General features: G+C 32.0%; 1 protein-coding gene across 1 annotated transcript; it reads left to right on the forward strand.

Moving 5' to 3' along the window:
* Nucleotides 1–4,419: 4,419 nt before the first annotated feature.
* Nucleotides 4,420–15,220, forward strand: LOC123526773 (uncharacterized). The gene is made up of 7 exons (XM_045306021.2): nt 4,420–4,586; nt 5,456–5,612; nt 9,198–9,412; nt 11,801–12,098; nt 13,154–13,345; nt 14,436–14,651; nt 15,159–15,220. The coding sequence occupies exons 1-7, from the start codon at nt 4,566–4,568 to the stop codon at nt 15,218–15,220; spliced, it is 1,161 nt and encodes a 386-aa protein (XP_045161956.2). The 5' UTR covers nt 4,420–4,565.
* The last annotated feature ends 3,311 nt before the right edge of the window (nt 15,221–18,531 follow it).

The following is an 18,531-nucleotide window of genomic DNA, read 5'->3' on the forward strand; positions in this document are numbered from 1 at the left end:
GTCAAAATTTTATATAGTAACTTAATGGGGACCCTTTAACTCACCAAGTATGAGTATATATATATATGGCACGTGCGTGTTCGTTTGTACTGCTAGGCGCTATGCCGTAATTGGTCTGGTATATTGTGGTGGTGATTTAGTTCGTATAAATTCTCTCTACTATATGATAATTTATAATGCGAACTTGTATCCTAGCGGATCTCACGTATTGGAAAGTCAACTGTTCTGAATATATATATATATCCCTTAATGCAAATTATCTATATATATATTCAATGTATCCTCGAGATCCAGTTAACTTTCAGAGAGAGAAAATATAGCTTCCCTGGTCTCAATCAGTTAAAAAGACTGAAATGTCACTACTGATTTGTGAGACATGAAAACAGAGATTTGAGTATATATATGCAAATGTTGAACCAGTACGAATGTGTAGTACAATTCGGGCTCGTATATAAAGCAGCATCGAAACGAATCTTATTGGGTTAGTGGACTTGCTGTGGCATGTGCGTGTTTGTTTGTACTGCTAGACGCTATGCCGTAATTGGTCTGGTTTATTGTGGTGGTGATTTAGTTCGTATAAATTCTCTCTCTCTCTCTCTCTCTCTCTCTCTCTATATATATATATATCATCTACGATTGAGTTTACATTAGCAACAGCATAGTTTTTTCCTATTGATAACATTAATGCCCATCAAAGATATATTTTCAAATACTCACAAAAAAGCTAGAATGAACCTTTCCATCTTTCCAACCCTTGTCTTGCAATCAGACTAGACTATCTTGTAGAGATCATCATGTTACTGTACTACCATACTAGTATATATAGTAATATAATGAGATTTTTAAAATACTTAGCTGTTAATACAAGCGTATGAAAGATTAAAATTTAGCAATTGATATTATGGCGGAATGGATTCTTTGGTTGGCTGTCAGACGTGTTCCTGATTATGTTAAACTCCTACTTAAATGCTGTGATTTTGTTTACAATTTTGTCAGGACTTGACGAGGAGGTAGAAAGTTGGGTTCTTATAGACGTAAGAGAAACACGTATAGTATCTGCGATTTTATTACAAACGTTTGGTCTGGACAAACCAGCAGTTCTACACAATGGTAAATTTATGCCTTGTAATGGTCTGGTATCGTCATCGTCTATTTCTGAGAACAAACGCTCAGCATGGTTATAATTTTACGTAAGAATTGAAACTGACGCAAAACGTGAAATGCCCTTACCTATACATATTGCTTACTCTCATTGATAACAAAGGGTACTCGCCTTTTTACCTTTTTCTAGTGATTTTGATTTTAATCCATAAATATAAAGGTGTAAAATGTCAGGTAAGAAATATTGCATTATTACTCCAATGTTGTTTTAATATACAGTGTCTTTATTTTAATCATTTAACCTTGTATTGAGCATAGTAATCAAACAATTTTTAAAGACAGCCCAGCAGTAAAAATGTCCACATATTTGGAAGAAAGAAATATGAGATATACTTACTTGATTATATTATGCACGCAAATATTTTATTTCATACCAAGTCCTGGCATGTGCTACTTATTACAGATACTGTTGCAAGAGTGACTCGAATTTATGTTGGACATGAACGCTGGAGTTTTCTATATGGAGGTGCCTTGCGATGTAGATTTTCTCTGTTTAAGACGAACAAAAGATGGACCTTACTGACACATTCTGATCAAGAGATATATTCCTGCTATAGGTGTGTCTTTGAAAACAGTTATTTTCGTTTGTTTTTGTTTTTTTTTTTTTGTTTTGTTTTTTTGTTGTTTTTTTTTGTTTGTTTGTTTTCGATTCTTTCTCCCGTCATCTCTCTGGGCAAACAGCCAGATTTTGAATTTTGAATAGCTTCATTATCAAATAAAAGGTCGTTGGTTCTTAATCGTGCCTAAACACCGACAATGAAAAAGCTCCAAGAACAAGTTATCTCCGAAATAATTAAAAGGTTCTTCCTATTATAATCTAAATTTGTGTTGGAGTGACGTAGGATATGTTTTAAGGGGCGTAGCTATATGAAATGGATATTTTACCTTGTAAAAAAACCCACCGAAACAAATAAATCTTTGAGTTGATGAATTTTGTTATAAAATAAACACCTGAAAACTGTAATCACTTGCTCATATTTGATAGTCAATGTTAGAAAATGATAGAATTCTATGCGATATCAATTTGATAACTTTCAATTGTGTACCATCATTTGCAGGTCTCAGTATGGAAGATATTTGACGATGGTATTCACTTCAAATAAAGCTCTTTATCGTCATTTATACAAAGATACATACATCCTAGTTCTCACGAACGAGAGAGAAGGTAATTATATACATAGTGAAACAACGAAGAAGGTAATTGGATACTGTGCTATTTCATTAAATACTTGAAAATTTCAGTTTCGGGTATGGAACTTGCGGAATAGTTAATCGCAGTGAAATTTAACTTGCAGATGACACATGGGAGTTTGTTAACCTTTATAAATAAAATCTGAAAAATAGATCCCTCGAAAACACCGAGAACAAGGCAAACATTGAAAATTGCAGACTCGGTTTGACTGAGTCTGTTCATGAGCAGTAATGGAAAATGCAACACTGCCCACGTCCCTAGCACTGGCTTAAGCAGTAAAACTGTTTTGTAAAATATTTCGACATGGCCATCCATAAAAGATAAACAGACAAACTCCAGATATGTTCCTAGAAGCATTTACATACGTTGATCTGAAAGCTTTTCCTGCTTTTTAGGGTTTGGGTCTTCGACTAGAAGTTATGGAATAAAAATAATGCTTCTGACCGTGAAAAGAACTTCTGATTTTCTTTTGCATTAATTTAGATATTTCTAATAATGCTGTACATAGATTTACTCCATAACGTACGTCAATGTTAATCCATTTTGTACAGGCATACCGTAAGTGGTATTTTCACGAACATTGAAGACTGTTATTTTTTGTACATGTAAACGAAATCTAACAAATGAGAAATAACTATTCAGCTGTCTTTCACGGTATATGTACTTGTATACTGTACATAAATTTCAATGTTTTCAAATTATATATACAGTTATATTCATATGTTTCCATAACATGTATTTCTCCTCAGTTAAGGATATAAAGAACTGTAACGAGGAACTGGGAATGGCCAATTTTGATATCGAAAATTCCCAGCTGACTGCATCAACATGGCAAGCCACGTTTCCACCAACACAGGCGCGTCCTTCGCTCTCTGGATGGTGTGCTGAGAACATAGATAAATGGCCATTCATACAAGTAACCGAACATTAACTTCTGATATTTGATACGTTGATATATTTAAGACTGAATAAGATTTTTTAATATTCACTTTTAAGTTTCAAATATTCAATGCAGATGTATTATTTTTCCATAATTATCTATATATCATTTTGACAGTGTTCCTTTCATCTGAATTTATCACTTTCTATGTTCAAACTATCTAAATTCCATAAATTAACATGGGCGGTGTTAATTAATGTGGGTTTCCATAGTAACATGAAGAAAATTAGTTATCAATGTCTAGAAACAAAACAATTTACAAGATTATATTTCATGACTTGAACATTTTACATGAGTATTTAGAAAACATAAATGTTTAAGATTGCGTCCCTATTAAATGGAAATAAACTATGATCATTTTGTCAAACGTGTGATTTTCTTTAGGTTCTGATTTTTCGAACCAGTCTATACTAGTAGCAAAAAAGAAGAAGCAAATGACCTTATGTTTTATTTACAGCATTTTGTAATTTAATTTTGAAGTTTCGAAAAATCAGGGTTTAATTAAATTAGAACAGTGTAGGAGATATTTTTGACACGAACATGCAGAACCATACCATAACACATTAAATATCTTATATCGATGTCATTAGGGTGTGTATTAACCCTTAGCCTGCTGGCGGCAGATGATTCTGCCTTTGCGACCAGTGCAGACCAAGATCAGCCTGCACATCCGTGCAGTCTGATCATGGTCTGCACTGTTCGCTATTCAGTCAGTAAATTTTCAATGAAAACCCCTTTGAGCAATAAGTGGTACTGTCTAAATTGAAAGATGGACCAGTCCATTATAGAAATATAGCAGGTTAAGGGTTAATTAAAAAAAAGTGACTGTAACCAGACTCTGAACAGCGTATTACTAATTCCAGCAAACGCAATAAATACAGTATTTATCAAACACAAATTTAATATTTTATATATCCAAAGATAATCAAACAAATTTAGTCATGATTACCAAGATAAATAATTGCAATAAAATGATTATATAAATTAATAGCCTCTAGAATCTCTGGCAAACATTTTATGGATAAATATTCTGTGTTAATGAATTCATTTGTTTCGAAGTTTGTTAATTTGTACGGAACGTAGTAAAATATCTAACCGTAATGGTTATTTATCTTGCAGATTGAATTCGAACGTCTTACAACAGTGAATGGCGTTATATTAACAAACTGGCATGGCGTGACCGAGACAATCGTTGATAATACATATTTGAAGACCGCAACTTCGGAAGGCACTTACTCTTTCAAACTGGAATTTGGTATCTCGCTAAATGATATGAAGGTTTATAATCAAAAGGTAAGCAGCAACAAAAACATAATATTTATCTATATTTTCCTGTATGTTTTGAAAAGTGAATACCGATTCATTTTCAGACCATTTTAAAATGTATACAAATATCGAGTTGTTCTAACTCTTGTTGTATATTTCTTTTCAACAAAAATGGCATGCATTTCATCTGTGTGACATGCCGATTACAGATATAGAGGATATTTGTTTGTTTCAGTGTAAGAATGTACTATGTAATATCTTTCACCTGTGAACACCAGAGGCAATATGTTTAAGTGTAGCATAACCACGCGTGAAAATGTAAGATAAGGTCTTCATGAGTGAAAGATAGTTTTGTTTTGCATGTAAAAGAAAAAATTTTCTTTTTATTTCATGTTTTGATTAAATTTACCCATTTTATAGTTTATTACCAATGACAAATATATTTGATATTTTTCACTGTGAATTCCAGATATATACGACAATTCAATTGAAAAAACATGTACGAAAATAGATCATACAACCGAACACATATACATAATTATAATTCCCAGAATTGCATGCGTTCAGTATTTTTGTTGTCATGACACCATTTTTAATGAAACCCTTATATGATGGAGCCCTTTACATCATGGAGATATCTTGAAATACAGGCTGCTGATCTCGTACTCTAAGTTCAAGTATACTTTTAATGTTTATTTATTTCTTGTAGGTCACAAGTATCTATTACCATCCTAAAGCGCAACGGTCTGTGTGGCAATGGTAAAATGCATAAAAAGGCGTGAATGACTACATAAATTTAACAATTTATATTGGAACAAACTGATACTTTAGACTTTCCACATAATTTTTATTGACAAAATAGTAATTGCTCGTATATTTTCATATTGTCTTTTTAGGCGTTTGTTATTGACAAATCAACGGATTTAGAAATACCACAGACATTTCTATTGAGTGAACCTATCACAGCGAGATATATTCGTTTATATCCTACATCGTTTGTGAACACGAGTGCCCCTTGCATGAGGTTTGAATTGCTAGGCTGCAGAACGACTGGTATGTACAATACACATCGTATTATGACTTGCATGTTAAAACATATATATTATCATTCATTATACTAGTATATATTGTTTAATCATGCTTTTAAAAGAATACACTCATGTATAATCTTAAAAGAAAAGAATTTTGAAAGTACGAGAAGTATTCCATAAGTAATGCAGCTTTCAAGTAACAGACAGAGGGTATTAAATCTCGGGTGGAAAAAAACTATACTTCGATATTGTGAGGTAATCGCTCGAAAACTGCTTAAGGAGGCAATACACTGGTGTAGTAGCGAATTGATACGTTGTTTTTGGTGCATTTTCTTAAACAGATTTTGAAAACATATTTATCATTCAAAATATTTTAAGAATAGAATAGTGTTGACACACACTTAATATAGAATAACTCACTGGACGTCTAGGCACACATAATTCCTCGGGACGTGTTACTCCCGTTTTAACGCCATTATAACATTGATACATTGATCTCACGTAGACCTACTTTATTTGGCACCATACGTGTGTGTGCCATGAAACCATACTCCTTAGGATGGCAATAGAATATAGCAGGACCATGTTTTAATATATCTAAATACTCTGGATCAGTTATACGCCACAGACGTATACTCTCTTTGTGAGGATTAAATACTTTATGATATGGGTCTACTATATATTATTTCTAAATTGATTATAGTGATCTAAAGGTGATATACTACAGACGCAAATTTATCAACAAACGTCACAGCATCATATGAAAAGTATACATTTTGTCAGACTTTGTCCCTACAGATGCGATCTTGGAACATCCACTGTTTCAATATTCCTAGCCGCTAGAGCCGATTAATTCATTTTTTAGAACTTTCCAATTAGATCAACTTAAATTAGAGAGAAAATACGTCTTTTCTTTTACGAATGTGAGCTTTTGTGACCGCTTGATGTCCGTCGTCCGTCGTGCGTCGTCAGTTGTGCGTCGTCCGTCGTGCGTCCCGTCAACAATTTTTAAGAAAATCTTCTTCTTGAAAACCACTGGGTACATTTACACCACACTTCGCCTAAATGATCCTTGCATTGCCCCCTTTCAAAGTTGTTCAAAGAATTGAATTCTACAAAGAACTCTGATTGCCTACTTGCCGTGGCAACCAAAACTGAAAAACCTTGAAATATCTTCTTGTCTAAAACCGCAAGGCGTAGTGCCTCCATATTTGGCATGTGACATCATCTAATGGTTTTCTATGAAGATTTTTCAAATTATGTTCCTGGAGTGAAAAGAGACTCCGCCCCGTGGGGTCCAAAGTTTTAAATAGAATTATATAGGGAAAAAAGCTTTAAAATCTTCTTGTCTGAACTACAAGACCTAGGCCTTTGATATTTGGTATGTAGCATTGCCCTGTGGTCCTCCACCAAGATCGTTCGAGTTATTACCCTGGGGTGAAAAGAGGACCTGCCCCGAGGGTCCCAAGTTTTACATAGACATATATAGGAAAAAAAACTTAAAACTCTTCTTGTCTGAAATTGCAAGGCCTATGCTTTTAATATTGCTATGTTGCATTGCCTAGTGGTCCTCTACCAAGATTGTTCAAATTATGTCACTGAGGTAAAAAGAGGCCCCACCCAGGGGTATTAAAATTTACATAGACTGATATAGGATTTTTTTTTTAGAAAAGCTCCTTGCCTGAAACTGCAAGGCCTAGGCCTTTGATATTTGGTATGTTGTCCTCTACCAAGATTGTTCAAGTTATACCGCTGGGTTGAAAAGAGTTTAAAAAAAAGAGAACAGACCTGGGGTCAATTACTTTAAAATGTAATTAATTAAATTACAATTACATTGAGGAATGTCCAATTGAATTACAATTACCATTACATGAAAATTAGCAATGTAATTAATTAAACTACAGTTGCATTGCAAAATGTAATTAATTACATTCAAGTACAATACCAAATGTGGTGCTTCTTACATGAACACTGTAGCAAAGTTCTTTACTTCGTACTACATATACACGATAATTCACCTGTTAACTGATTTCAGTTATTTTAAAATTGAATTTAAGCTCTAAATAAAATCTGTGTTTGGGGAGAACATCACTAAGTCTTTAATATTATTGCAAATGGAGCTAAAAGTCAGCCCTAATTAATAGTTAATACATTTTCAAGCAATTTGGTCAGAGAAGATGCATGTAAAGTCAGGTGTTTCTCTGAGGTCTGAATTTCTCAAAAGTTTATAGGATCATGGTTCTGCAATATGTTTCAAATTTAACTAGTATAGTTCAGTATTTAATCATTTACATTCTAAACATATATTTAAAGTTTTTATCCTTGAAACTACTTGTTATCCAAAGGACCACATTGAAAATAAGTTGTAAAACATTCATGAGCCATCCTTGAATAACTATGTCACTAAAACTGTAGAATACTCATAATGTCTGCAATAATAATTATGTTTTATATCTTGTTAGAACTGTGGTGTCATATGCTATATAGTTTGTATCATTTAATACAATGAATTTTATTACAGATAAAAATGATTAAACTAAATGCTTAGCATTTCAGTTTTTGCTCCCATAAAAATCTAAATAATAATGATGAAAAAACAATTTCAAATCATAATTTGATCTTTTTCTCCAAAAACATAGTGACAAACATCGTCAAAGATTACCAGTTGGTTCTAATAAAACAAATATATCAGAACAAAAAAGCTATGTCTAAGGGATTAACACCTACCATAATATTCTATTGTTATTTTTCACAGCTATGAAATGCAAAAATTTAATTTAGCATGTTTAAGTGAAGTGTCACTGGTAATAAACATATATATACTATTTACTATTTTATATATACTATTTGTTTTAACAAACTGGATTAGCATGTGCCATGTAATTGGAAAGTAATTGAAATGTAATTGTCAATTACACCCTAAAACTGCTCTGTAATTAATTAAATTATGATTACATGTAATTGATAAATGACCCAATTAATAATTACATTCAGATACTTAGGAAATGTAATTTAATTTCGCAGTTAATTACAATTACATTTTTAATTACACCAGGTCTGAAAGAGAAAAATACTTCAAAATTTATCTGATCATACTTCCTATACTGTTTAATTATCATTACTTAATGACCGCAAGTAATTAGGGGTCATATGACCGTGACCTTGACCTACTGACCCTCGTGATACAGCATTGAAATTTTGATGACATACACATTTTTGCACACCGATCTTAAAACTGACTTTTCGTGACCATACATGCGACCCATTGACCTACTACATCAGTTTGACATTTTAATTAGTTCACACAACTGGGAAAAGATTTCAACGCTTACTTGTATTTGACTTTCTTGCCTTATCTCTTACACTTTCACGCAATCCAGGATCATCATGACCTGCTTGTTTGAATGTATTACACGTGATGATTCGGCGTGCACTCACAGTTCAAATGCGTTTCAGTACTTCATACCCCATGATACATGCTTTCTTAAATGAAAGCGTATGAAAACTGCTGAGTTGGCATAAGGGTTTATTTCTCTTCATATTTTGAAAATTTTATGAATTGAGGAATTGTTTATTAATTGTTTTGCTAATGTTATGTTTATTCTAGAAAAAGAGAACTTAGCAAACTATGAAGTAACACTTGACCAAGACTGGACTATTTTGTTTGATGTTCCAAACATACAAGTTAACCATCCACAAGTGATCAGCAGTTTTGGATATCCGAAAACCTATGCTCAAAATACATTTTACAAATGGAATATAACTTTGATTGATGGACCTGTCTTTTTACAATTTGTGGATATATCTCTACGCGTTTATGAGGTGAGTAATCATTGGTTTTCGTGCCTTTTTCGATTAAGTGTACATATGCGACGGGATTTGCAAATTTATATACTGCTTAGAGATGGCACCTAAAAATTCAAATTGCATCTGATATTACTTTCTGTTGAAAACTTAATACCGAAGTACCTCAAATATATTATGGTTTAACTTTCAAACCTCACTTTTCTTTGCTGAATCCGAAAAATTTGGACCTACTTGGAAAAGTGAAGCCAGTGACAGATAACTCTTCTAGGATTATTTAGTTATCTGAACAAAGTATGCATAGATTCGGATGTGTTTCCCTAAAATATAGTTTACTTCAAGATCTATTAATAATCATTCAATCAAAAAAGTTGAGCATTATCTTTTATTTTCAAATGAACTAATTCAAAGACATTGTTTTATTAATTTCTGCCGATAATTTATAGGTATGGTATGATGATAGGAAAGAAAACTTTATTCATGAGAAAAAATATAAAAAGACTGTATGAATTTTACCACATTGAATCCTGCAACATTTTACAAAATTCGTTTGCCAAGAATAGTCAAGGCCGCAAAATGTATGAATTGAAAACAGAGCGATATAAAACTGTATATTCTATCTGATGGTCATACCAAAACCATACCAAAACTGTGCTGAATGAAGTTATTTCACTTTTTTGACACGCACCTTGTGCTTACATTTTTTTAATGTACCTAATTTGCATATTGACCGAGGCGTGCGGAAGCGCATTTAACCTTGCGGAATCGGCCGTTACAGAAACTGCTGTTAATATAATGCAAATGTTCTTTAGTATAAATAAAATGGTTGTGTTAGTTAAAAATAAATGACAATCACATTTCTTTAGCTAATCTGCCAAAAAAACAACAACGAAGCCGGTGTCGTTGTCAAAAGTTCCCGTACTTACTGCACGTGCTATGTTTAAATATTGCTAGTATGCGATAAGCGATATGCGCTTCAGATTTTGTACTTGATTTGTTGTTGCTGTCGTTGAATACGTAGCCTAAGCTACCATCTCTATACTGCTTAAAGTGTGTAAGTTTTTATCAAAGATTCATTTTTATCGTATATGAGTAAATTAACACAAATATAAATATATACCACAGGACGTTTAACATGTACATTTGTTGCAATACTGAAAATAACCTTAAACTTACTAAAAGAAATATCAATACAAATATATTCTACATATTTGCATAGTGGCTTACCTTAGAATCAAATTCATAACATGTTAAGTATGTTAAATAAGACATTGTAATGATCAAAGCCTTGAAATGTCTGATGGTTGCGGGTTTTTGATAGATTTATTTTCTGTTTAAATGCCAGTCTATGAATATACATGAATGAGAAACAAATACAAATTTAATTGGTCTCATAATCTAAGATGAACTCTGCCTGACCCTGTTTGTGATGTAACCATGGGTTGGAGTACCTTATCAGTGATAGATCTTATATAATCTAAATGGCCAGTGCGAGTGGATATAGGCTGAATAAGAACTGCTTGTTCGTTGATAATTCATCCGCATTGTTAATGAATGGGACTGTTTTGTGTAGCACATGAACATCCTTTGGATGTGATTCGGAATCAAATAAAGATGCTATGATTGTCAGAAATACACTTTAACTTTGGTAGCGGGATAAACCCGCAACCAAAAATTGCTTTTTAAACATTCCCGTGTGTCTTTGTAGTCTTAAACCTAAAGATCAAAGTTTAAACCAATCAGAAAGTGAGACTGAAGAAAATATAGCAGTAAATGCTTAGACTTTAAGAAAGCTTCATAAAGTCTGTAAATTTTTCGCAGGCCATTAAATCTACTCCAAAATAGTGATTTGTCGTTAAATGAAGTCTTGTTTAGAGTTCAAATGCGAGGAAATCATATCATGAGGGCGCAATCAAAGTGATATAAAAATACGCATCTTAATATGACTAATAATAAATGTTAATAAAAGACAATTAAGCAGTGTTTGAGATGCATTTTACTTTGATTCATATAACATATCAATTATAATTATCTTCATCGTTGGCGCCATACACTAAAGACAGTAGACTGTTTCGTTCTGTTTTCTTTCCAAGCCTGCCGCTATGACAAATGATACTATGACGTACTTATTATGATAGATAAATAGTTATCTTGTTTCTAATAGCACATGGTTTATGTCTTCTTTTTTAATAGGAAACAAATCAAGTCGTTTGGGAGTAAATCATAAAATCCATAAAACGATCGTTAAAGATGAGCATTATATGCAATCAAATGGCAGGGTAGTTTTGACTGAGTCTGTTCATGAGAGCAATGAAAAAATTCACCATCCCTCACTAATGTACATTAAATATCAGCTGTCTACATATTGCTGTATGAAATTGGCAAAACTTTGTACTCGTATTTCAGGAGTCAGAATTTCAAAACAACATGGGTTGCCGAGATACTATCATCGTTTCAGACTTTGATATCATTAACCCACTAACACATATCAAGGAGTATTTTATGAATGTAAATAAACACACACAAACGTACTTTGGAATCCGAAGAATCTATGTGTTATTAAATAGTGATGATAATGGTAGAATTGTCGGAGTACCTCAAGCCGACGATGAGGTCACTCCTCTATATCTCGGACTGTTGTCATGTTCTGATGGTAAACTGGCTGAGCGAGGACGCGGATTTCGTGCATATGTTGCATTATCAGGTATGTGTATATGTTATTTCGGTAATTAAAACTCTGTTTATGCTGATATATATAAAAACTCTGTTTCCATGATTCCATCGAGCAAACATAGCATATTTTCTTCCAGCTTGACCTGATTCCGAGTGCATCAACTTGTATACCTCTGTACACGTTGACAGTTAGTGTAAAAGAGATTTGTCAGTAACTGATAAGACCTCAAAAGTAAATACACTTAAAAGATATTCACTAAATACAACACTTGAAATAATTTCCATAAATACAACATAATTAAGAAGACACTTGAAAAATATCCATATATACAACATAATTAAGAAGGCATTTGAAATAATTTCCTTAAATACAACAGAATTTTGAAGACACTTGAAATAATTTCCATAAATACAACATTATAAAGGAGTCATTTCAAATATTTTCTTAACTAAGGAGGCACTTGATACATTTATTATTACGAGTAAGCAGACACATGAACGATATTCCCTAAATACAGTTAAAATAATTTCCATAAAGACAGCATTATTAAGAAGACACCTAAGGTTAAATGATTCAAGAAATTGTAGCAGACGGAATTAGCATAAGAACGACATTGCCTTTCACTTTAAAAACACCACTAGTAAACATCTGCCATGTATTAAGCGTCCATAGAACATCAAGAAGTGTAAATGATTAGATGATAAAGCATGAAACAAATCCATTTCATGGTCAGAATCTAATTGACCACATCCACGAGCATTAAGATGACATAATTGATTGAATAAGTCAGATACAAACAAAAAATAAATATTTTGAATGAAATAATCATTATGGATGAAAATGAAATCTCTGTTTCATACATTCACGTGTAAAAAGACATTATTATGTTCAATCTCCTATGCAACCAAATATCATAATTAAGTTACATTCATTTTTTTATTTATACCAGTCATATCATTGTATGAAGGATTCTCATGAGGATGTCTTACAATGCGTGCCAAAACGTTTATTGTGTTTACATAAAATGAGTGTTATACACAACACATAGTCGATGAAACTTAATTTCATTGATTTCATTGTTTCAGAATTACCGGTATGTTGGTCGGGGTCATCAGACTCCACGTCATGTAAAGGTTCTTCGATGGAACTTATTTCGCCTGCATTTCTTGGGATGTATGACATCAGTCCAGAATACAGATATACATTCTTGTTTGAATCCCCTCATCATGATGTTATTATGATCAAGATCACAGATTTTGATATCAGTTGTTATGCAGGTTTGAAAAAGATTTTATACCTCGTTTTAAATCTTAAATTTCAATCTTATCCGTTTTTTCTCAGATTTCTTTCATACATTTTTATTCTTTAATCTCCAAACAATAAATAGACTCGCCAACATTAGAATATTAACATAACATTTATAAGATAATTCTGTTGATAGGTTTACTACGTTTACACGGTATGTGTTAACGCCTTATAAAAAGTCTTTTCAAAAGTAAAACATAACTATATGATAAATATCGGAACGATTTACAATGTACTCGTATATCTTAAATCGGGATTTTTTGGAGAGATGAAGCTAATGATGTTAAGAGTTTGTAGCACTAAATACACATTAAATATAATAATATAATCTTATGCTTCATGTAATTTTACTTAATGATTGCAGTTAAGGAAAACATGGTGTAATAGGCCTTAATTTCACCAAAAAAGCGTACATACAACTTGACAATGTAAGTTTTAAAGCTGTCAAACGATAGAAATAAGGTGCATATTGACAAGTTATATAGTGACAGAAGTTCTCAAAAATTTCTTAAAGATTACCTCCCATGATAATTTTAGTTTTTCATGAGTTATCTCCCCTGAAAACTAGAAAAAAAGATTTTCTTCTTTTTCTTATGGGGAATTTTAGATTTCTTTTTGATATTTGTATTAGAATCATATAATGCAGCTTCCTACCACAAAATATTCTTGAAACTCAAGTTCAGATTCTCATAATCAAAGAAATTATATATTTCCCATAGGCGTCAATGTTAACTTCAATACCGATTATCTCCCCCAAAATGATAAAATTTTAAAATCTCTCGGTGAAAAGTTTTTAATTTTGAATGTCTTTAAAGTGATCAAATTTCATTTAAATATTACCATCCAGTTACAAGATATGAAATTTGGCTATTACACCATGTTATCCTTAAAAAACACTAAATTATTTCCAGTAAAAGCGTCCCAGAGTTAATACAATTACCCATTCTTTGATATGGCCGTTATTTGGTTTTATTACCTTTGCTTACTTAGGGCTTATACATGTACATTTGGCTCATGTTTTCATTTGGCCTTGAACCCTGTACTTACGCTGTTTCTTTTCAGACTCTGTATTTCAAATGGTTGCTGAACCTGGCGATATACAATACTGTAACAAAAATGTTGTCTACGAGGAACAGTTTTACATGGCAAAGCTCTTTCATATCCACTATTCCAAGTATACCCTCGAAAATTGTGAAAATTCGGTTTTTCCCGAAGGTTTCGGACTGGTATATAAAATGATACCAGATACAAATTTAAATCCAACATTTGTTGAAGAAGGTATATATGTAGGGTTTTTTCTACTATTGTAACGTTTTTTACAATGAAGTATAGGACAATAGGACCCTCATGGTTTTTAATGTGGTATGAGTTAAATGACTGTTCAATGTCAAAAGAAAATGGCGTATTTAAACTTAAGCTTAGATATATGAAATACTAAGACCACCGTATTGTTTCAACTCGTCCTTTAATATTTTGGAACTTGAAAATGATGGCGGGAAATAGGTTAACTAATATATATCAAAAAGGAAAGATGGCAGTAAATAAGTAATGTTATCAGTATTGATGGTGAAAGTGATGTTATAAATGTTAAAATGAGTTTGTTTCTGTCGAAAGAATTTTGAACTCACCGCCAGAAGCTGCGCGTAGAAACAAAAGTGTACTTTCCTTGAAATTGTTTATAGATATACTGTCTGTTGTAAGCTTCAAGAGTTAATGATATTATTATCAGTCCTTCCTTCCCTGGAAAGAAACAGTATGTCAGGCTAATATTGTTTTTCGTTTCAGATAGCCATGGTCATACAAAAAAGGAAGGTAATATCTTTGTATATAGTTTAATGCATTTTTAGCTCAGTAATAAATTGTTATTTCCGGGAGTTCTTTACATTTAAATCAAAAGTTTCTATAAACGTATCTTGCATATCAAATACAAACAATATTTCATATAGAAATAAATGTTTACCATTGTTTAGTGGAATGTACTCTTTAAATCTATGGTTACTGTTGGAATAACGTCAAGTGTGGAAATGCTTTGAAATCCCATTTAACTCACAGATAGAATTTATAATATAAAAAGTATCAACTATAAACCGAATCAAGCAAAAATGAAATCTCACAATAATTTGATACATTTTAACATACAGGTGCTATTTGCTTAAAATTTAAATCAAAATAAGAAAAAATAAACAAATGCATTCTTTTGCACATACCTTATGGTGATGAATATTTTTCATTTTACCATCATACTGGTAGTTGCATTTGAAACGTTTTTAAGTTCCTTGTTACTCTCTTAGTTGATATATGACCTTTCTTTGTCGATTCGCCGTAAAATCCAACTCACTTAGTTTTTACCAGATTATTACTTACAGCCGTAGCTTTTTCACCTATATATGGAAAGAAGAAGAAAGTGAATGCGGTCCACTTAGTTTATACCTTCGGTTTATTCAGGTTCTGTAATGACAAATGTAAAATGTAAAAACATAATTATACCGGTTTCAGTGCTTGTATCATATAGGTGGTGTGTATAGCATATGCATATTTATCTAATACCTTTTGATTATTGATTACCCTGCTACTGCACAGAGACAGTAAGTGGGCGGTTCTTGTGAGAAGTATGTTTCAGTATCACAAGAAAATGTAGCTGATCTCTCTTGTATGATATTTTTATTTATAGTCCGGTAACTTTATTTTTATTTTTTTTAATCAACGCAGGGTTTTGGATTTAAAATGTATAAAATAAAATATGGTCTTGAAGTAAACCACAGAGATATTTGGTGAACAAGGAACATCTATATAATCAACAATTTACCGTACTGTCCCGTACGACTGGGTACTTAGAATATTCTCAAATTGTTATCCTTTAAACACTGGTCATTTGTAAAGGAATAAAATAAACAATGGCTGCAAACTATGTTAAAACGAACGAAAATATGTAATAGTTATTTGAAAATGGTGAGTTTTATTGGCGTTGAACTGTCCGAAAGTGTGACCTTTTATGCAACCCTTTTCCGAAATTCAGTAAGAGAATTGACAATCGTTTTGTAGAGTAATATACATGTTTAATATGCTGTTCATGAAAAACAACTCTTTCTTTCTACAATATGTTGCTTTTGATTTTTTTTTGGATTTAACCGTTCACAAACAGTTTGCTCAGACGATTTCCAGAAATGTTACAGTCTACAATTTTTATTTACGAAAAACTCTTGGATGACGTCTGCACATCTCTGCAGGGAATCTCACATGAGAATGGTCACTATTAACTCTCGGAAGGAACTGAGTTATATAAGACAGTTAATTAGAGGCATTTATAATGACAATTATGAGACAATAAATGGTTATGACAATACCTACAATCACATAGTTGAAAGCTTCATAGGTAAGTATTGAATACATTTTTACATTTGCGACAGTAGTTCTAACGATTATAAGAATATATAATGTGAAAAGTGGATCAGAAGTAATCCGCACTTTGGTATAGAAATTTACATAGATCAGAAGTAATCATAAGTTTATGCTCCGCACTTTGGTACAGAAATTTACATAGATCAAAAGTAATCATAAGTTTATGCACCGCATTTTGTTATAGAAATTTACATAGATCAGAAGTAATCATAAATTTATGCACCGCACTTTGGTACAGAAATGTACATAGATCAGAAGTAATCATAAATTTATGCACCGCACTTTGTTATAGAAATTTACATAGATCAGAAGTAACCATAAGTTCATGCACCGCACTTTGTTATAGAAATTTACATAGATCAGAAGTAATCATAAATTTATGCACCGCACTTTGTTATAGAAATTTACATAGATCAGAAGTAATAAGTTTATGCACTGTACTTTGCTATAGAAATTTACATAGATCAGAAGTAATCATAAGTTTATGCACTGAACCTTTGTATAGAAATTTACATAGATCATAAGTAATCATAAGTTTATGCACTGACCTTTGTATAGAAATTTACATAGATCAGAAGTAATCATAAATTTATGCACCGCACTTTGTTATAGAAATTTACATAGATCAGAAGTAATCATAAGTTTATGCACTGTACTTTGCTATAGAAATTTACATAGATCAGAAGTAATCATAAGTCTATGCACTGAACCTTTGTATAGAAATTTACATAGATCAAAAGTAATCATAAGTTTATGCACTGGACCTTTGTATAGAAATTTACATAGATCATAAGTAATCATAAGTTTTGCACTGTACTTTGCTATAGAAATTTGCATAGAACGGTAATTCTTCTATGCAACCAACTGAATGCTAGCCATATATTGTCCATTCCATTAAGGTTAGCGACTTTTTCCAGAGACAAACTAAGGGAAGATTAAATTACAGAAGAGCGAACAGTTTATGTTTTTAAATTTTTGATAAACCTAAATTTAATACTCTTTTTTAATATATGATAAATCAAACAATTAATGTTATATTTTCCTTCTTCCGTATTGTTTGCATAAGAATTTGCGAGATCTTAACCATAAGAAGCTAGCTGTCATTTGTCAGTATGTCAGTATAAAGGATATCCATTGACAAATTGAAGCAAAATTGGATTTTTCGATTAATGGTTAGTAAATTTTAAATATGATCGAAATATATTCTAAATATCGATTTTAATCGAAGATAAATCTAAAAGCAAATATATTATTGGATATATCGTACTGGCGGATTTCTCGATATAGAATAAACGGAAAGTATATCATGCCACTATTATAAGCGTTAGTTCTGGCAAATATATGAGGAAAATATGCTTGTGATAACAATTCAGTTTTAATTAAGGTTTACGGCGGTATATGGATTCATCAGGAGTGCACCACGAACACTGGATAGATGGTACACCACTTACATTCACTGCATGGTATTGTTGATATTAACGTCAGTTTACTGTCTTTACGACATACTTAATAGATATTATTTGTCTATTGTCTTTTTAATATTTATAACTTTATATAAAACAAAGTAATACGTAATGCAACGACACAAACAATCTGTGTCATTTCAGCACCTGATTTCAGGACATTATATAAAGTTCACGCTGATACCCTGAAAATTTCTGATATATTGTATTTCAACAAAATTGTACAGGACAGGAAACAAACATTTCAGTGATAGAGTAGTTGAATATCTTTATCATTTCCGAACAGGGACAAGAAT

The sequence above is a fragment of the Mercenaria mercenaria genome, chromosome 14, assembly GCF_021730395.1.
Source record: "Mercenaria mercenaria strain notata chromosome 14, MADL_Memer_1, whole genome shotgun sequence".
Taxonomy (NCBI): Eukaryota; Metazoa; Mollusca; class Bivalvia; order Venerida; family Veneridae; genus Mercenaria; species Mercenaria mercenaria.